Here is a 21,525-nt window from a genome sequence, read left to right on the forward strand (position 1 = left end):
GAGACTCTCTCTCTCTCTCTCTCTCTTACACACACACACACACACACACACACACACACACACACGTACACGTGTTTCATCTCTCAATAGCCCTGGTTACTGGAGAGGCTACAATAGGAAATCGGTTTTATGGTATAGTGGGACTAACCAAAAGTTCCCACTAACAAAGGTTAATGACGTTTTTAGTACAATTCAGTAACCACTTCAGTTTTACTCCAGTGAACACAGGTCATTTTAACCAAATTTAAAATTTTCAACAGGCTGAACCAAACTTCAGTAACCTAGGGGAAGCGGATGCACTGCTTTCTAAGAAAAAACTTTTCTCGACTCCCTTCCTTTTCCCCATCCTGGCATGATGGTGGCGCGGGATACGTGCCCAAGGTTGTGTTATATTCAGAGGCACATGAGGCTATTCGAGAATATGGGAAGAGGTCTAATGGCTTCCTTGTTTTCCTATGCTTAGAATGCACTAATCTGTAGAGATTAATGTATGAGTTGTGGATGGCACAGGGAAGTTGGGACAGAAGGCTAGCTCTAATGAGTTGTTGGGGTGGCTGGGTGTTAGTCTGAAATTTCACTCTCAGGTTTCAGAATCTGAAGACGAAGTAAGGGAAATTCACAGACCAGCCAATGCCCGATAACAGGCGGAAGGTTCAGGGTAGGACTGGGGGAAGAGGAGCTGTCAGAAAAGCTGGTGCGCCATTCGCCCCAGAGCTCTCAGTTGCACCAGAATGAACAGTGGGAGAGACATTTATTTGTGAACAAGCCTGAAAAACGCAGACAACCAAGACAAGATAGGCTTAGAAATTATTTATCATAGGCTAGGGCAGAAAAGTCTGGAGATTTCCTGCTGCTTTGCAAGCATTTCCCTGGGACCTGCCTGGGAAGCACAGCCCCTCTTCCCAGTACATTACAGAAAGTCAGGCACTCAGCTAGTAGACCGGCTAGACAGCAAAAAGTGTCTAAACTTAGTGCCAACTGTTTACTTGGGGTCTTCCAGATCCTGTCATGGTTCTATATGTCATCATACGCTCTGTTTGATTTCGATGGCATAATCTTTATATCTAGGAAGGCCAACCTGGCCCAGCTGACTGTGTCGGGTGGGATTTCTGCAGGCCAGGCAGTGAGGATGCCATCAGTTATAGATACACACAGGAGACCCACGTTCTATTTCCACTATGCCACTTGCCACTGACCTAAAAGAAATTACTTTAATCCCTGAACCTCAGCTTACTCATCCTGAAAATGAAGGCGATTCTACTTCCCAGGCCTTCTTGACAGGAGCCTTAGGAGGGTCAAACCGAATAATTCCGGTGACAGCGAAGAACTGGGAGGGACTGTGACTCCAAATTACCGAAGGGAAATAAGTTAAACACGCTCAGCTGGAGTTTTAGGAATTTCCCCCCAATGATCTAACTACAGTCAGGCAGCAGCCCTTCGTATTGATTCTTTCTTACGGACTATCTCACATGCCAGACACCTATGTGCGGCACTCCTCCATCTCCGTGGGCTTCTATTGATGTCTGCCTTGCAGTGAAAGCGCTTTTTGTTGCGGCTGTTCAATACACCCCCAGCACATCAACGCGGCAGCTGGGAGCAGGAGGAGGGATCCCTTCGCTTTCTCCTCTCCTTTCACTCCGAACCCTAGGCATCAGCACCAACGCGCGTAGCCCGGCAAGTTTCCGCACGTGAATGGATTTTCCTGGCTAATCTCCAAAGACCTTGCCTTATTGCACAAAGCTGAAGAGAGATGAACGAGCATCACCCCCTCCCGGAGGTCGTGCAGCCCCGCGGGGACGCTTCTCCCGCTCCTCCTCCAGCGGTGCAGCTGCTGCCTCCCGAGCTTGCTCGCGGTGCCGTTAGCGCCAGACCCGGCGGAGAGCAGGGGCCCCCTCCCCGCCTCCCTCTCGCAGCCCCTCTCCGCCAGTAGCAGAGCTGCTGTCTTCCCACAGGAGGATTTGGGAGGACGCTGGAGTCTGCAGCGCCCACGCCCCCTCGCTTTTTCTTTCTTTCCTTGCTTTGGGATCTTGCTGCTGGAGCCGGGAGAGGTTCTGCGAAGACAAGAGCGAGAGACTGAGAGCAGGCTTCCGCTGCGGCGCGCGAACAGAGCCGGGGCCACAACATCTCTGGCGTCCCCTCCCGCTCCTCGCCACTCCGGCGGAAATGTGAAGGAGGAAAGCCCCCAGCGCCGCCGCCCGCCCTCGAAGGCGTCCCGGACAGCGTCTTGGGGGCCCGCGGCTGGAGCCCCTGTCTCCGCAGCACAGCGGGACCGGAGCAGAGAGGTGCACCGGGTGCCGCTTCCCGGCTCCCACTCTTCGGAAAGAGCGCGGTGGGGATCAGCGCCTTCCCAGCACTCGGCACAACTCCGGGACCAGCGGCGCGCGGCTGGACCGAGTCCCGCTTCCCGCCAGCTCACCCGGAGTGGGGTGCAGCCCCTGTCCGCACGCCTGCACCCCTTGTTGCTCTAGCTTGCCCGAACCTGCGGCTTCTCCACGCCCACATAGTGAGCCCGGCGGCTCCAGGTCTCTGCAGCGCCCTCGGCCCAGTGGACGGCGCACCCGCTACCACTCCCTAAGTGCGGGCGCCGCCGCCGTCCAAGCTGCGCACTGGGGTCCCTCGGCTCGCCCCGCTCTGGGGTGTCCGAGAGGCTGGGGAGCGTGCACCATGAAGTCCGTGCTGTTCACCCGCTTCTTCATCCTCCTGCCCTGGATCCTAATTGTCATCATCATGCTGGACGTGGACACGCGCAGGCCCGCGACCCCGATCACCCCGCGCCCCTACTTCTCTCCCTACGCGGTGGGCCGCGGGGGCGCCCGACTCCCGCTCCGTAGGGGCGGGCCGGCGCACGGGACCGAAAAGCGCAACCAGTCTCGGCCACAGCCGCAGCCCGAGCCGCAGCTGCCCACCATCTATGCCATCACGCCCACCTACAGCCGCCCGGTGCAGAAAGCCGAGCTGACCCGCCTGGCCAACACGTTCCGCCAGGTGGCGCAGCTGCACTGGATCCTCGTGGAGGACGCGGCGGCGCGCAGCGAGCTGGTGAGCCGATTCCTGGCGCGGGCCGGGCTTCCCAGCACGCACCTGCACGTGCCCACGCCGCGGCGCTACAAGCGGCCGGGGCTGCCGCGCGCCACCGAGCAGCGCAACGCGGGCCTTGCCTGGCTGCGCCAAAGGCACCAGCACCAGCGCGCGCAGCCGGGCGTGCTCTTCTTCGCCGACGACGACAACACCTACAGTCTGGAGCTCTTCCAGGAGGTAGACGCCGGCTCGCCCCGCTTGGGGGCGAGGGCGGGAGGGGGGCCCCCGGGGCCGGCCAGGCTGCAGCCACACGCCCCTTGCGTTCGGGCTGCACTTCCGAGTTCTCAGTTCTCCGTGCGCGCATTCGGGGCACCGAGTGGCGCTGCTCGTTTGCTGGTAGTCTGCAGCCTCCGCTGGCCGTGCAGGAGGAGGGGTGTGTGAGAGAGGATCACTGTGGCTCAAGGGGCGAGAGTCTGTTCTGGAGCTTTTCTGTGTGGAGTGGGTCAAGAGAATAGCACAGGTGTGAGGCGCGGGAATGATTTCCAGGGGCCGGGCTCCTGCCGACCTGAGGATGGAGCCTAGGAGAGGAGATCATGGAGGAACCTGCACCTTAGTGCGGCGGGGGGAGTGGGGGACGATAGGCTTGGTTACTCGAGGCTTTTCAGCCCCTACAGGTGTGATTCTCAGTCTAGGACCATATAGGAAGAAAGGTGGAGAGAGTCTAGAGAGAAATTTCTCTATTGCAGGCCGCTGGCACAGAAATAGTTGGTAGAAGGAACACTGACTTCTGTGCGGGTCTTTCCTTTCTCTCTTCCCCACAACTCATAAAAGTCTTTTCTGACCCTCGAGATCACCTTTGTTTTTTCTCCCAGAAACCCCTTTTTGGTAAATAAACTGGTTGTCCCCTGTGGTTATGACTAAGGCCTGTTTTTGGCGAGTTCGCCAGGACACATTTGGCGGGGCTTTCCGCGACGTCCTGGTGCTCTCTGTGAGGCGAGTGCACCCGGGACCCCTACTATTGAGATGGCCTTTGCAGTTCCTGGGATGGCCGCGCGCGCGCGCGCGCACACACACACACACACACACACACACACACACACCCAGCAGGGACAGGGTTAGAACAGGTGTTCTTCCTTGAGGCTGATATCTTGCGTGTTTGTGTGTGTGTGCAGTCTGCAAATGAGACTGGGTTGCATGGGTTTCGTCAGTGTTGTTCTTCCTAGCAGTTACAGCCAAAGAAAATCTCCCTGATTGATTTCACGCTTTGTGAGACTGTGGCTTTCCTACACCTGAAATTTGTTAACATCCTGCTTCAGAGAGACTCCCTGCAATCCCCCTTCTTTTAAGTAAACTGGACGATGGGAAAATACTGTGTGAGTTGGACACTGAACTCCTAAAATAATCTGTATGTCTGGTGGTCAGACACCCTAACTGCTCCCCACACTTTCATCCTCATCTCTGGGTTGCTTTCTTAACCCCTGGACAGAGCTATTCTGGGCCCTTCCAGTTTATTTTTTCTGTGTGGCTGTTAAAAAAATTTTCTTAAAGGCAATTGCCGCCTTCATTTCTATTTATTCTCTCTTTCATGACTAAAAGGCACAGTAATTGTTCATCTTTTCTTCTCCATCCTTTTACTGCACAGAGCTTTCTTTCCATGTTTCTCCGGATGAATAAATAAGCCTGCCATTGTATATCGTATGGTTCTTATTTAACCCAAGATTAGAGATACCATCTGATATTTTTAACTGGGCTTTTAATCCGGCTTTAGTGCTTCCCCCTCAAAAAAAAAAAAAAAAAGTGACTTGCATCTGAAGCAAAGACTGTGCATTTTAATGCACCATAATGTTTAAACTGCAAGATCTTTTTTTTTTTCTTCTACAACTTGAAAGTTGCCTGTTCTGTGAAAATATGTGGTCCTGTTGAAGTAAAATACTGCACATTACTGTTAATGAACCTTGTGGGAGGCTAGATAGTGAAGGAGAAATAATTCAGTTTATTCTGAGCTTCTAGCCTGTTGGTGTGAGGTATTAGATGACTGGAAGAGTCGGCTCATGCAGGCGTTGAAATGATTCAGGACACAGCCTTCCTTTGATGCTTCCCACGCTGAAAGGATGGCTTGTTGGTGGGGGTTATTAAGCAACAGGAGAAAATTCCATAAGTTTTTCATTGGTTCATACGGAGGAAATATAAAATGAGGAGAGGGTAGGGGGGAAATGGTATTGTCAGAGAGGAAATTATAAAGGAAAACATGAAAAACTTTTAAGACACTAAACTTTTGTACAATTGGAAGTAATGCAGTAATCAAAATAACCTATCTTTAAGAGCATATGCAACTATTTTTTAATGGTGAAGTGTCATATACAAAATATACATTAGGTTTGTTGTTTTTGTTGTCATTTTAAGCATGATAGGTATGACATACTTAGAATTTAAGATTTCTAGCTCCTGGAGGTCACTCCCAGACAGTAATTTTATGACTAGTACCTTTCTCTACCACTCCCCCACCAGCAATGTTTTCGGACAGATTAGGCCTCTGTGTGACATATATGGATACTGATATATTCAGTTTTCTTTGTTATTACCTTTTTCTTGCATGGCAGGCATTATTGAACTCATTAGGTTAGTGGAATTTATGAATTCTTAGTCTTGTACATTTTCCAGAATTTGGAAACCCTTAGGTTTCTTAATGAGACAGCCTGCCATATATCCATTCTCACATTAATGATTCTGTGTAAACTGCAGTTTAGACATTGCTCTCTGGAGAAAAAGTAAGACCAGATAAAACATTGAAAATCTGCAGCTCCTTGGGGCGAACAAAGATGCTGATCAGAAAAGCTATGGGGCTGAGGCATATATCTCAGCCCTTGATATTGTGCAGGCACACCAATTAGTTTTTAAGTAATTTACAGTACTTAAGGAAAAAATATCCCAAGTCAGGTTTCATCTTTTATTCATGGTGCTTCTAATTTCCATGGTTGATGTTAAAGTGGATAAGATAAAAGGAAGAAAATGAACCAGGTACAAATTAGCTCACTAAGTATTGGCTGCAAATGAAGGAAAGCAAAGGATGAAAGGTCTCCAAATTAAATTAAAGACCAACAGGCAATCTGTGTTCAATTATTCCTCCCTGGTAACTGGAATGGTGCTTTGTCGTCTCATACAGCTAACTAGTTTTCAGTCTTTCCTTTCAAGTGAGCTGCACTGCCAGGAGAGAAATATTTGCACTGAACACTCTTATGTTAACAGCCAAATCCATTTGCAAATGAAGTTTACTGTGAATCTTAGCCACAGAAATGGGCTTTTCATTGGAGAAGGAGGTGGTAGGGGATTTTCAGTTTTCAAATATCTCAACAGCTACGCCTCTTCTTCCTGTGGCATTGATGGGGTCTTGCACCGTGGATCACAGGTAATCCTGCCTCTCTGTACATCCTATTGAACCACCTCTCTGGAAAAGCTTATTTGCAAAGGATTTAAGCTGCTTTGATAAAAGCCACAACTACAGATAAATGTGACTTTATTTTAGTCATATTTTCAATAACACTATTGGTCAGATTTCTGGTTTTCACCAAAAAACCTTCAAAGGTTTCTTGAATTTAAAACAGGTGTTTTTCAGGTGAAGTTGGTTTCACCTCTGGAAATCAATTGAATTCAAATGTTTAAAAAAAAAAAAAAGCACTTTGCAAACAAGAAAAAAACTTTTAGAAATTTTAATGAAATAAGACTCGAAGACAGGCTGGCTCTCAAACACTTAAGGGGTTGTCAAAGGAGTCAGTGATGGAAATTGCATTTAGAAGATGTTTCTGGAAAGTAATGAACTAAAGAAGCCCCTTGCTTGAATCTTTTGTTGGATGCTATTAAGCTCTTTGTGTACTGGGCAGGTAAAGGAGTTTTGAGGTTTAATTCTGTCTTGCTTTTTTTTTTTTTTTTTTTTTTTTTTTTTTTTTTTGAGACGGAGTTTCTCCCTTGTTACCCAGGTTGGAGTGCAATGGCACGATCTTGGCTCACCGCAACCTCCGCCTCCTGGGTTCAGGCAATTCTCCTGCCTCAGCCTCCTGAGTAGCTGGGATTACAGGCACGCACCACCATGCCCAGCTAATTTTTTGTATTTTTTTTAGTAGAGACGGGGTTTCACCATGTTGACCAGGATGGTCTCGATCTCTTGACCTCGTGATCCACCCGCCTCGGCCTCCCAAAGTGCTGGGATTACAGGCTTGAGCCACTGTGCCCGGCCCGTCTTGCTTTTTTTTCAGAAGCATTTGTGTGCTTTCCCCCTTTACCTGCTGCTTATTGGAGCCATAATCGAAAGGATATACGAGTTTCCAATGTTTGGCAGCTTTCCCCCTAAATAGGAATTCTATATATGTTTCCTTTCAGGAAATATGAGATTTACCTTTTACCCTTGGTACATTTACTTTCTGTAGGGCAATTATTTTTAAAGTGAAGGAACCTAGAAGATTTTATTGGATGAAACATTAAAAGACCATTTTACCTGAAACGTGCCCTTTATATTTTATTTCTCTTTCTCTGAAAGTTATTAAGAGTCATGCCATAGGTCTGATAAAATGTGAGAATTTTATAGAAATGTATATATGAATCTACAGCCAATCTTCTTAGGCTATAAATGTTAGTTTTCTTTACTCTCCCTGGGTGTACAGTATCTGAATTATGGTTCATTTTTGATAGAGTTTTCTTTGGAGACCAGCAGTTTTCATTTGGATGTTGATATTTTAATGGGCCAGAAATAACAATTTGGGCTTAAATATGTTCTCCCTTCTACCTCTTCCTATTGTCTCTTTCTATCATTCTTCCTCCCTCAACCTACTTTTCACTGATGATTCTGTCTCGTGAATAGACATGAAAACATGTTTGGATTATTGTTTGGTGCGATGAATGTTGTGTCTTTTAAACATTTAGGCTGTTGCTGCTTCCCTTTTTTCTGTCTACTCTGCTTGCCTCTAAATTACAAGCTAGTAAATTTTCTCTTGTGTGAACAGTAATGGAATAGTAATTGCTTTTAAGGCATGCTGCAAAAGCGAAATAGAAAAACCAAAGTCAATGACAGGTGGTATTCAAGTAGTGGTAGGTTTTTTGTTGTAATCATTGTTTTTTGCACAGAATTCAATAATGTACAGATATGTCTATTTAAATGTTTTGGACTCTGGAATATTCAGTCTGTACAGTAACACATTATTACATATTTGTTTCACAGTGCTTTTGAAGCATGAAATTTAAGTTTTGCATGGATCTCAAATTCTCCCACCAAAACCCAAATAAAATTGTTACCCCAGTACATAGCTAGATAGGTAGGTAGGTTTAGAATAGATCTCCAAAGCACAGAAATAAAACCAAGATAATTCATTGTTCATGCCTGGCAATTTTTGCATATAATTTTAAATAAATGTTAATATGCATTATCATGAATATAAGTAAAATGTAGTTGACATAAATTGAGCTTTTACTATAGGCAAGGAAATACTCCTAGGGTTTTACCTGTATCATTTAATCCTCATAGCACCCTGAGATAGATAATAGTACTGTCTCTGGTTTTTTGTTTTTTTTATACCAATGCTAATACTTAGTTATGAACCCAGTCCTTTGGTAAGTACAGAAGACTTAAACAAATGCAACCTGATTGTAATATAGTTGTTTACCTCTGATCTATATAATCAGTATCCCCATTTTTAACAGAAGCCCTAGGAAGTAACTTGTAAAGGTCATGTGACTGTTATGCAGTAGAGACAGGATTTTGAACTCACGTGCCCTGGTTCTAGTGCCTGCAGTATTGACTGACCTGAAACTCATGTCATTTAATACATACAGTTACATAAAAATATGTCATTGTCATAATAATTAAAGCACCTAATTAGCAGGAGCCTTGTGATATTATTACTGTCTTCTGCCATGCTTAAATTCAGGTCTGTCTCCTTGGTTATGTCAACTCTTAACTTTCTCTTTTAACCTTTGTTACTTTTTTCCTTTTTGTTGTTAATGTTTTAAAGTGACAAAAATTATATATTAATATATTTTTGTGTAGACTATGAGGTTTTGACATAGGTATACATTTCTGTCATTTGTGTGTGTGTGGTGAAAAGATTTATAATAAACTCGGCAGTTTGCAGATGTACCATGTATTGTTAATAACTGTAGTCACCAATTTGTGGTGCAGTTGATATTCTTAATTTATTCTTCCTAACTGAAATTTTGTATCCTTTGACCAAGTATTTCCCCAATTGCCGCCTCTACTTTTTTTTCCCCTGATAATATTTGGTCTTATGAAAATTTTATCTCATCTCTTACTTTGTCTAATTTATAGACCATTTGTTATTTATTTTTACAAGCTAGATAAAAGCTGCCAAGTTAGTATATAAACTGTAGTCTTTTGTTTTTTAGACTATATATTCTTGTGAATAAGAATTGATAACTTCTACAGATGTTAAAATTAAGTTTTAACTCATATACTATGTATGCATTAGCAATTCTGTCTCCTAGGCCTGTGTCCTATCAGGGTGTCAGGTTAGGCAGAACTGAATGGAAGAATAATTTTCAGGGTAGGATGGAAGAAAATACGGAACTATGTGAAGCAGGCTCAGGGGTTTATTCTTGGGACAGAGGAGAGGAGCTGGGGGCCTGAGCCAATTTGTGCTGAAGCTAGTATGGCTGAGGCGGCCCCTTCTGGGAACAGAGATGTGCTTGGAGGAGCTTTGGTTCCCCTTACCAGTGTGTCCCTTATGCTGGCTGCTGTAGGGAGCCACTCACTCGTTGGTAGAAGGTTTGTTAATTTTCTCTGATTTCTTCTGAGATTAGGAATTTCCTTGGATTAAAAATAAAACAAATCGTTGGCTAAATCTTTTTGCATGTTAAAGAACAAACAAAAAAATTTGGAGGTGGCTTTGCTGAGGAGGACAGCCATGTTCTCCATCGGAAGTCAGACTGGATCTTTCTCTGAAAAACAACTAAAAACTCAGTAGTTTGTTTATTATTATTGTTTTTCTTTTTACATTTTTTTAACTTTTATTTTTGGTTTAGGGGTATATGGAAACGTTTGTTATATAGGTAAACATGTGTCATGAGGGTTTGTTGTACATACTATTTCATCACTCAGGTATTAAGCCAAGTACCCAATAGTTATCTTTTCTGCTTTTCTTCCTCTTCTCACCCTACACCCTCAAGTAAACCCCAGTGTCTGCTGTTCTCTGCTTTGTGTTCATAAGTTCTTATCATTTAGCTCCCAGTTAGAAGTGAGAGCATGTGATATTTGGAGCTCTGTTCTATCTTAGTTTTCTAAGGATGATACTCTCCAGTTCCATTCATGTACCCACGAAGGACATGATCTCATTATTTTTTATGTCTGCATAGTATTCCACAGTACATATGTACCACATTTTCTTTATCCACTCCATCACTGATGGGCATTTAGTTTTATTCCATGTCTTTGCTATTGTGAATAGTGCTGCAATGAACATTCATGTGCACATGTCTTTATAGCGGAATGATTTCTATTCCTCTGGTTGTGTATCCGGATATGAGATTGCTGTGTTGAATGGTAATTCTTCTTTTAGCTCTTTGAGGAATTGTGATATTGCTTTCCACAATGGTTGAACTAATTTAAATTCCCATAAACAATATATAAGAGTTCCCTTTTCTCTGCAACCATGCCAGCATTTGTTATTTTTTGACTTTTTATTAATAGCCGTTCTGACTGGTGTGAGATGGTATCTCATTGTGGTTTTGATTTGCATGTCTCTAATGATCAGTGATATTGAGCTTTTTCTCATATGCTTGTTGGCCGCATGTATGTCTTCTTTTGAAGAAGTGTCTGTTCATGTCCTTTGCCTCCTTTTCGATGGGATTGTTTTTCTCTTGTAAATTTTTAAAGTTCCTTATGGATGCTGGAAATTAGACCTTTGTCAGATGCATGGCTTGCAAAAGTGTTCTCTGATTCTGTAGGCTGTCTGTTTACTCTGATAGATTTATTTATTTATCGATGTGCAGAAGACCTTAAGTTAGATCCCACTTGTCAATTATTGCTTTTGTTGCAATTGGTGTCTTTGTCATGAAATCTTTGCCTATTCCTGTGTTCAGGATGGCATTGCCGATGTTGTCTTCCAGAGTTTTACAGTTTTGGGTTTTATATTTAAGTCTTTAATCCATCATGAGTTGATTTTTGCATATGGTCTAAGGAAAAAATCCAGCTTCAGTCTTCTGTATATGGCTAGCCAGCTACCCCAGAGCCATTTATTGAAAAGGGAGTCCTTTCCCCATTGCTTTTTTTTTTTGTCAGCTTTGTCAAAGATCAGATTGTCATAGATGTACAGCCTTATTTCTGGGCTCTCTTGTGTCTTCATTTATGCATATGTAAAAATGTACTATTTATACATATTTGTACATAGGTACACACATTTACATCTACATTTATTTCTCTACTCAACACTGCAGTTTTTTAACCTTCTACATCTGTAAATTTTTTCTTCTTTCATGAAAAACTTGGCTCCCACTGTCCTTAACGCACATATATATTTGATCAACCCTCTTGTATATATCCAATCTCCTGTTTTTGCTGCTTAAAACTGGCCCTACAATGATGACTGCCTCACCTCATTTGGCTCTAAAACCCCACTTGAAGACATTTGCTCCTCCCCTCCCCAGGCACTCTCCTCATTCTGCTTGAGCACCTATAACCTTTTCTGGGTCACTGTCATACATAGCCTCCTCTTCCCCTAAGGATGATGCCATCTTCATGCTACTTGGATTCCAACATACCATGTAGGCTGTAGGGATGACTCCTCCACTCTGCTCAGACTCTGACCTTCCAAGCTAAGTGGTTGCCACTCCCTACCCTGGACTCTAGCACCAAGCTAGGGGCTGTTGCTACCCACCCCCATGCTCAGATGTCCTCTTTTTTTTTTTAACATAGTATTTAAAGTTCTGTCTCCATAGATGGAAGAGATGGATTGCTTGTTTTTGTCAGGTTTGTCAAAGATGTTAAAGAACAAACAAAAAAATTTGGAGGTGGCTTTGCTGAGGAGGACAGCCATGTCCTCCACCGGAAGTCAGACTGGATCTTTCTCTGAAAAACAACTAAAAACTCAGTAGTTTGTTTATTATTATTGTTTTTCTTTTTACATTTTTTTAACTTTTATTTTTAGTTTAGGGGCATATGTGATCAGATGGTTGTAGATAAGTTGTGTTTCCTCCAAGGCCTCTGTTTTGTTCCATTGGTCTGTATCTCAGTTTTGGTACCAGTACCATGCTGTTTTGATTAGCCTTGTAGTATAGCTTGAAATCAGGTAGTGTGATGCCTCTGGCTTTGTTCTTTTTGCTTAGGATTGTCTTGGCTATGTGGGCTCTCTTTTGGTTCCATATGAAGTTTAAGGTGTTTTTTTCCAGTTCTGTGAAGGAGGTCATTGGTAGCTTGATGGGGATAGCGTTGAATCTGTAAGTTACTTTGGGCAGTATGGCCGTTTTCATGATATTGATTCTTCCTAACCATGATCATGGAATGTTTCTCCATCTGTTTGTGTCCTCTCTTATTTTCTTGAGCAGTGGTTCGTAGTTCTTTTTGAAGAGGTCTTTCACATCCTTTGTTAGTTGTATTCCTAGGTATTTTATTTTTGTAGCAATTGTGAATGGGAGTTTGCTCATGATGTGGCTCTCTGTTAGTGTGATATTGGTGCGTAGAAATGCTTGGGATTTCTGCACATTGATTTTGTATCCTGAGACTTCGCTGAAGTTACTTATCAGTTTCAGGAGATTTGGGCTGAGATGATAGGGTCTTCTAAAGATACAAGCATGTTGTCTGCAAATAGAGACAATTTGACTTCCTGTTTTGCTAATTGAATACCTTTTTATTTCTTGCCTAATTGCTCTGGATAGAACTTCGAGTACTATATTGAATAGGAGTGGTGAGAGAGGGCATCCTTGTCTAGTGCTGGATTTCAAAGGGAATGCTTCCGGTTTTTGCCCATTCAGTATGATATTGGCTGTAGGTTTGTTGTAAATAGCTTTTATTATTTTGAGTTATGTTCCTTCGAAACCTATTTTATTGAGAATTTTTAGCATAAAGGGCTGTTGAATTTTGTCAAAGGTCTTCTCTGCATCTATTGAGATAATCATGTGGTTTTTGTCTTTGGTTCTGTTTATGCCATGGATTACGTTTATAGACTTGCATATGTTGAACCAGCCTTGCAACCCCAGCATGAAGCCTACTTGATCGTGATGGATACGCTTTTTGATGTGCTGTTGCAATTGGTTTGCCAGTATTTTATTGAAGATTTTTGCATCTATGTTCATCATGGATATTGGCCTGAAGTTTTCTTTTTTGTTGAGTCTCTGCCGGGTTTTGGTATCAGGATGATGTTGGTCTCATAAAATGATTTGGAAAAGATTTCCTCTTTTTGTGTTGTTTGGAATAGTTTCAGAAGAAATAGTACCAGTATCAGCTCCTCTTTGTAGAATTCAGCTGTGAACTCATCTGGACCTGGACTTTTTTTGGTTGGTAGACTTTTTTTTTTTTTCTGTGAAGAAAGTCAATGGTAGCTTGATAGGGATAATATTGAATCATTAAATTACTTTGGGCAGGCCTTTAATTTTTTCAATAGACCCTGGATAAGGTGGGTAGTAAATTGATAGGAAAACTGTAGATAAGTGTGCATCTAGTTGTAGCAAAGAAGAGGTAATATAGACTTTTGTGGATCCTTTACAGCACCTGAGATCACATTAAATTATATGGTATCCGAGTATGTATGTCAGTTGTTTGTTTCTCCCACTAGAATACCAGGGTAGGAATTTTCTTTTGTTTACTGTTATGGCTCTAGTTTCCAGAGCAGTGCCTAGCATACGAGGAATGCTCATTAAATATTTTTTGAATGAATGAATTATAAGACACTTCAAAGCTGAAGGAATTTATTACAGAGTATAATCCTAGAAAGGAGTCCTGCACAGAGATTGTCAATCAAATCATAGTTTTGAAGTCTGTGTTGTACATCTAAGATTATATTGAGCCCTTTAAATAGAACCTGGAAGATAAATGTGGTCTCTCCTCTGATTCTAAGAGCTTTTATGCTAAAAGAAAAGAGAAATGTCATGAATATTTATGTATATAGCAAAGCATTACCATCAACAGCCATCAAAAGGGGGAGGCTTGTCAAGGTAGTTGTGAGTCAGTTAAGTATTTGGCCTCTTCACACATGTGAGAGGCTAGAGGCTTGTGGGAGCTCACATAGTCACAACAGCCCATGATCAAATCCAGCTTCACTACTTAGTGTTTGCATTCCATTGACAAGAGTTGGCTGTCTCGAGTGATTGTTTTAAGTACTGAACTATAAGCAAGTAATAAATATTAGTTCTTTTTGCCTTGTTTTCTCCATTTTGGGTGACTGCCCTAATTGAAGGTATACCAGATAACTTCACTGTCTTGGTTTGTTAAATGCCTCTAAATGCTCTGCTCTGACATCTGGACTATGTTTCCAGAGGCTTGGGGAGAGGAGGAGGTAAAGGTACTTGACTTTCCCAAATTAGTCTGTACCCAAGTGGAACTGCATAAATTGGGTACCTTAATTACACCTTTGGGTGTTAACAGAATGATTAGAGGGACAAGAGTTAAATGGGGCTTGTCTACAAAGAGTCCTGGGAGGAAGTGAGATGTGAGAGCATCTAAAGGATATTTTAGGTGGAGAGAAGGTGAAGGGTGTTCTCTTGTGAGTTCTGACTTCTGATGCTGACTCATAACTGTGAAAGCTAGGAAGCTGGCTTACGCTGTAGCTCTGAGCAGGATGCTAACCCAGCTCACTGCAACCTCTGCCTCCTAGGTTCTAGCGATTCCCCTGCTTCAGCCTCCTGAGTAGCTGGGATGTTACCATGCCTGGCTAATTTTTTTGTATTTTTAATAGAGGCAGGGTTTCAACATGTTGGCCAGGTTGGTCTCAAACTCCTGACCTCAGATGATCCACCCACCTCGGCCTCCCAAAGTGCTGGGATTACAGGTGTGAGCCACCATGACTGGCCCTGGGTGTGGTTTTTAATTACTATGTAATCTCAGGGCCCAGTGTGGACCTAGGGCATAATTGCTGCATAACAGTGATTAGCATTGGCACAAATGAATGAATCAAAGAGATAGTATGTTACAAAGGAGAGGGCAGTTTAATAGGAATGAAATCAATTTTCTTAAGCACACGATTAGAAGCAATAGTATAAGGTCATTTCCTGGGGTGGGAAGGTCAGGAGTATTCTTCTGTCCAGCACCCTACTGGAGGAGGTGGAGAGGATCCCAGATGCCAGCCTTCTCTGTGTCCATCCTTCTCCCAGCCTTGCCAGGGAACACTGAGCCCCTTGCTGGGCTTGAAGTGACTGATGCTTTTTGGAAAGTCCCATAAGCTTGTTTCTGTTTTTTTAAACATTGCTTACATTTTTAAAAATAAAAACATTCTAAAGCTTATTTAGTGCCAGAATGAGAAAAATGTAGAGGTGCGGAAAGGGGTGGAGAGACGGGGCAGGTGGGGGGGACGTTTAACCTACCTTTGTGGTTGCCTCCTTTCCTGTGAATGCAGTGGCTGCCTTCCTTCTTCCTTCTCCAGAGACTCTGCACCCTTCATTTCAATTTCTGGCAAGAATTGTGATCAGATCCAGGGGTCTGATGCAGTGGTACCCAAAATTTTTTGATCACATAATTTCTAAAATAATTTTGTAAAATTAACCCTCTGAGATATTTTTTAGATTGACATGTACATTTTAACATTTTAAAAATCATTTTAAAGTGTTACAAAGCATGCATTATAAATGTTGGCATTTGTAATGAAACTTAAATATATCCAGTGGATTCTATAAATATTGTTAACGGTTTTATACCCACCACCATTCATTTAATAAACATATTTTTCAATGACATTTGGATGGATATATATATATAATTTTTTATTAAAGTGAGACAGGCTCTCTCTCTGCTGCCCAGACTGGAGTGTAGTGGCACAGTCACAGCTTACTGCAGCCTCAACCTCCCTTGGTCAATCAGTTATCCTGCCTCAGCCTCCTGAGTAGCTGGGACTACAGGCACATGCCACCATGCCTGGCTAATTTTTTAATTAAAAAAAAATTTTTTTTAAGAGGTAGGGTCCTCCTATGTTTCTCTGGCTGGCCTTGAACTCCTGGCTTCAAGTAGTCCTTCCGCCTCACCTTCTCAAAGTACTAGCATTAGTGGTGTGAGCCACCACACCCAGCTACTTTTGAATATTTTATATTGCTCTTTTTTTCTGTCTTTATTCCTCCTCGGAATTTTAGCATAATATTTTGAGGTTCATGCTTATCTCCCTGTCACACGTATCTACAATGACAAAAAGAATATAGATAGAATTTAAAGTTTTAAAATCCTGTGGCGTCTGTCTTAGAAAAGCTTTAGGATTGACTTACCATTACAATTAGTATTGGTAAACAACGAATCAAGACAACAATAAATGTTACAGGGTTGGGTAATTAACTATTAAACATAAAAGCTACATTTATTAAAAATTGATTTCTTAGCGATGGATGGAACATTTTGTTGTTGATCATATATTCTGTATTCATTGACGAATGTTACAGATTGCTAGAGATAGAATTTAGTATGAATTTCATACCTATTAGGTTAACTTTTTCAAATGTAAAGTAGTTAAGGTGGGAAGCATTTCTCACAGCAGTGTTCCTCAATTTTTTGAACCCTCAAACTTTTTTTTTTTTTTTTTTTTTTCTTGAGACGGAGTTTTGCTCTTGTTACCCAGGCTGGAGTGCAATGGCGCGATCTCGGCTCACCGCAACCTCCGCCTCCTGGGTTCAGGCAATTCTCTTGCCTCAGCCTCCTGAGTAGCTGGGATTACAGGCACGCGCCACCATGCCCAGCTAATGTTTTGTATTTTTAGTAGAGACGGGGTTTCACCATGTTGACCAGGATGGTCTCGATCTCTTGACCTCGTGATCCGCCCGCCTCGGCCTCCCAAAGTGCTGGGATTACAGGCTTGAGCCACCGCGCCCGGCCTGAACCCTCAAACTTTAAGCCAAAAATTACATGGTAATCTTTCAGCAAAACCTATTTTAATGATTTATTAATGATATGAGGTCGCCTTCAGTTTTGTGGAACACAAATAATTAGAAACCTCTGGTTGCCCCAAAGGATTTATTACCCATTCATTAGACACATTAGCTTTCTTAATAAAGATAGCAATTATTTCTGATTACCTTTCTTTGGTGCCCTGGAGGTTTTACTATGTGGTACAATGCATTTAATGACAATACAGGATGGGTGAGCTGTCAGGCCCCTTGTGAAGTGAGAGAAGGGTGATGTGAAGCAGGGTGGGGTGGGGAAAGGGAGAAGGATGGAGAAACTGTCCCATCCAAGTAAATCAGTTTTAGGAAAGCTTGTGCCCTATGTAGGAATGCCAAGGATATGAGAATTTATTCCCTAACTTAAAGCTATCTGCATTCACATATTCCATGGAGTTGTCTACATTCAGGTACCATGTACTCGCACTCTGAAAAACTGCTGTTTTGGTAGAAAGAGCATAAGGACCTGGAAGATGTGGCCTCCAGTCCTGGCTGAGCCAGAGGCTCCCATGACCTCAAGGGAACTGACTAGTGCTTTTTAAATTTTTTTACTGTATGCTGGGTCCCACCCTTGGCGTTCAGATGTGTATGTGCTGCTGTTTAATTTTCATCGTCTGCTTTACAAATGAGGAAAAGCCCTGATATCCAGCTTCCTCATAGGACCTGATGATAATGCATAGGATTGTGAGAATTAAACAAGGTGACAGATGTGTAAAATGGGTGAATAGAGTAACTTCACTGTCCATTTGTACATCTCGCAGGAGTCTGGGGCAGCAGGAGCTGTGGAAAGGCTCCGGAAGACAAGATATCACAAAGCCACTAGCTACTGTAGCTGTACCAACCCTAGCAGTCATAGTGGCCCCAAGGTGCTGCTCTGTTGGCTGATGGGAATGCAGATTTAAGTATGGTCCATATGTGGACGTGTTGCTTTTCTTCTAAATAAACTGGGCATTGCAAGATGGAAATGCCAGTATCATTTTTAAAGGTCAAATGACAGTTTGGGGAGATTTTTATAACTTTGATAAGTTCCTCAGCTACATCTGTTCACACTGGCAAGAGTGCTAGAGACATTCTTGGGAAGTCTTTTATATCAGAGGATCTGCAGCCTTGCTCTGCAGAAAAGCTCTGATGACAGTCATCACAGTGTTTGGGGCTCGTGACCTAACTGTTAATTATTTTCACTTTAATGAAAATTTCTTTTAACTTTCTTCATTCTTCTTTAATGAATTTAACTATTTGCCTCTAATTTTGCTTCCTGCTGTGTATGCTGATAAGACAGGTTTTGGGGCTTTTATGTTTTCTGGTCTTGGTCTTCCCCTTTGTTTTAGGATTTAAAAAAAAGTTAAGAGGTTGGGTTGACAGTGCTTACAGTTTCTGCTTTACAGCAATCCCTGCTGTTCCTCTGAAAATTGGTTGATTGTCCTATAGTTTAAAATATAGGTGTGGTTCATTTCATCGGCTCTTGTAAATCCAGTGACATTTAAAAGTACCTGCCAGCCAGGCATGGTGGCTCACACTTGTAATCCGAGCACTTTGGGAGGCTCAGGCAGGAGGATGGTTCGAGCCTAGGAGTTCAAGACCAGCCTGTGTAACATCATGAGATCCCATGTTTACAAAAAAAAAATTTCATAGTTGGGTGTGGTGGCATGTGCCTGTACCCCGAGCTACTCAAGAGGCTGTGGTGGGAGGATTGTTTGAGCCCTGGAGTTTGAGGCTATGGTGGCCTATGATTGCTCCACTGCACTCCAGCCTGGGTGTTAGAGTGAGACTCTGTGTCAAAAAAAAAAAAAAAGTTCATGTCTATTCTGTTTTTTGTTATGTTTCTTTCCTCTAAACATGAAGAAAAGCACTGGGAAGAACAAAAATTGAGTATTCCTGGGTTTTTTATTGCAGTAAAATATACATTTGCCATTTTACATTTACCCTGATAACTTTCAGTGTGGTAAAAATGTACATTCACCATTATTCGTTTAATCTGATAATCTCTAATCTCCTTTCTGTTTCCATGAATTAGGTACCTCGTATAAGTGGAATCATACCCTATTTATACTTTTGTATCTGGTTTATTTCACTTAATGCCCTTAAGGTTCAGTCACATTGTAGCATGTATCAGAATTTAATTCCTTTTGGGGGCTGAATAATATTCTATTATATGTATATTCCAGATTTTGCTTAACCATTTATCTTTTTTTTTTTTTTTTTTGAGATGAGGTCTTGCCATGTCACCCAAGATAGAATGTGGTGGCAGATCCCAGCTCACTGCAGCCTCCATCTCCCAGGTTCAAGCAATTCTCCTGCCTTAGGCTCTCGAGTAGCTGGGATTATAGGAGCCTGCCACTGTGCCCGGCTAATTTTTGTGTTTTTAGTAGACACAGAGTTTCACCATCTTGGCCAGGCTGGTCTTGAACTCCTGATGTTGTGATTCACCTACCTCGGCCCCATTTATTTCTTGATGGACACTTGTGTTACTTTCACATTTTACCTATTGTGAATAATGCTGGTATAAATACTAGTGTACACATAATCTGTTTGAGTCCTTGCTTTCCATTCTTTTGAGTATATACACATATATACTATAATTACAAACTGAATTTCTTCCAAAGTTAGCTTGACACAATCCCAAGAATGACTAAGGGCATTTGGAGGGTAAAGGCAAGATGGGAGCTAGTTAGATCAGATCTTTCACTGTCATAATTTTCTCACTGTTTTGCAAAGGCAATTGCATAGGGTTTATTTCTGGGTGCTCTATTCTATTCCATTGGTCTGTATGGCTATCTTTATGCCAGTACTACACTGTTTTGATTAATGTAGCTTTGTTGTAAGTTTTGAAATTGGGAAGTGTGATTTATTTATTCTTTTCAGGATTCTTTTGGCTATTCAGGGTGCCTCAAGATTCCATATGAATTTTAGGTTGCATTATCATTCTGTTACTGCCAAAAACATCATTGGGATTTTGATAGAGATTGCATTGACTCTGTATTCTTTAGTAGTATTGACATCTTAGCAATATTAACTCTTCCAGTCTATAAATGTGGAATTTTGTTCCATTTATTTATGTGGTCTTTAATTTCTTTCATGAGTGTTTTATAGTTTTCAGCATCTGTAGTTTTTGCCTTCTTCGTTAAGTTTATTTGTAAGTATTATTTTTGATGCTGTTAGATTTTATTTTTAAAATTTTGGGGGAAAGTGTTTTATTAATACAAATTTATGGGTTACAAGTGCAATTTTGTTGTGTGTATAGGTTATATAGTGGTGATGTCAGGGTTTTTTATGGTATCAACTCAGACAAAAATAATAAAAGAATTAAAAAGAGTGAACAAAACTAAGAAATATGGGATTATGTAAAGAGACTAAATCTGTGATTCATTGACATCCTTGAAATAGAGGGAGAAAAAGCAATTTTTCCAACCTTGCTACAGAGGCCAACATTCGAATTCAGGAAATACAGAAAACTCCTGTGAGATACTATATAGGATGACCATCCCCAAGACACATAGGCATCAGATTCTCCAAGGTCAATATGAAAGAAAAAATACTAAAGGCAGCTAGAGAAAAGGAGCAGGTCACGTACAAAAGGATTCACATGAGGATAACAGCAGAACTTTCAAAAGAAACACTAAAAGCCAGGAGAGATTGGAGGCCTATATTCAGCATTCTTTAAAAAAAAAATTCCAACCAAGTATTTCCTGTGCAACAAGACTAAGCTTAATAAGCAAAGTAGAAACAAGATCCTTTTCAGACAAGCAGATGGTAAGGGAATTCATTACCACCAGACCTGCCTTACAAGAGGTCCTTAAGTGAGTGCCAAATATGGAAACAGAAGATCGTTACTGGCCACGACAAAAATATACTTAAGGACTAGGCCTTTGAACACTATAAAGCAACTACACAATCAAGTCTGCATAATATCCAGCTGACATCATGATGACAGGATCAAATCCAAACATATCAATATTGACATTAAAAGTAAACAAGCAAAATGCCCCACTTAAAAGGTACAGAATGGCAAATTAGATAAAGAAAAAAGACACAATGGTAGGCTGTCTTCAAGAGATCCATCTCACCTGCAATGATGCTCATAGGCTTAAAATAAAGGGATAGAGAAAAATCTACCACGTAGGGAAAAGAAAACGGGTTGCTATTCTAATTTTAAAACAGACTTTAAACCAGCAATGATCAAAAAGGACAAAGACAAAAAGACATAATCATAAAGGGTTCAATTCAACAAAAATTAACTATCCTAAATATATATGTACCCAACACAGGAACATGCAGATTCACAGAACAAGTTCTTAGAGACCTATGAAGAGTTGCAGATAACCACAAAATAACACTGGGAGACTTCAATACTTCACTAACAGTAGTTGATCATCATGACAGAACAATATCAAAGATATTTGGGACCTGAACTTAATATTTGACCAAATGGACCCAACAAAC

General features: G+C 41.9%; 1 protein-coding gene across 2 annotated transcripts in view; it reads left to right on the forward strand.

The window, feature by feature from the left end:
- Positions 1-1,995: 1,995 nt before the first annotated feature.
- The window catches only part of B3GAT2 (beta-1,3-glucuronyltransferase 2), an 87,266-nt gene continuing 67,736 nt past the window's right edge, over positions 1,996-21,525 (forward strand). For both annotated transcript variants that reach the window (XM_003926336.3, XM_074398111.1), the window contains exon 1: positions 1,996-3,255. In XM_003926336.3, the coding sequence (XP_003926385.1) occupies positions 2,665-3,255 (591 nt within the window). In that variant the 5' untranslated portion in view covers positions 1,996-2,664. The remainder of the gene's footprint in view (positions 3,256-21,525) is intronic.

Source organism: Saimiri boliviensis, chromosome 4, assembly GCF_048565385.1.
Source record: "Saimiri boliviensis isolate mSaiBol1 chromosome 4, mSaiBol1.pri, whole genome shotgun sequence".
NCBI classification, from domain to species: domain Eukaryota; kingdom Metazoa; phylum Chordata; class Mammalia; order Primates; family Cebidae; genus Saimiri; species Saimiri boliviensis.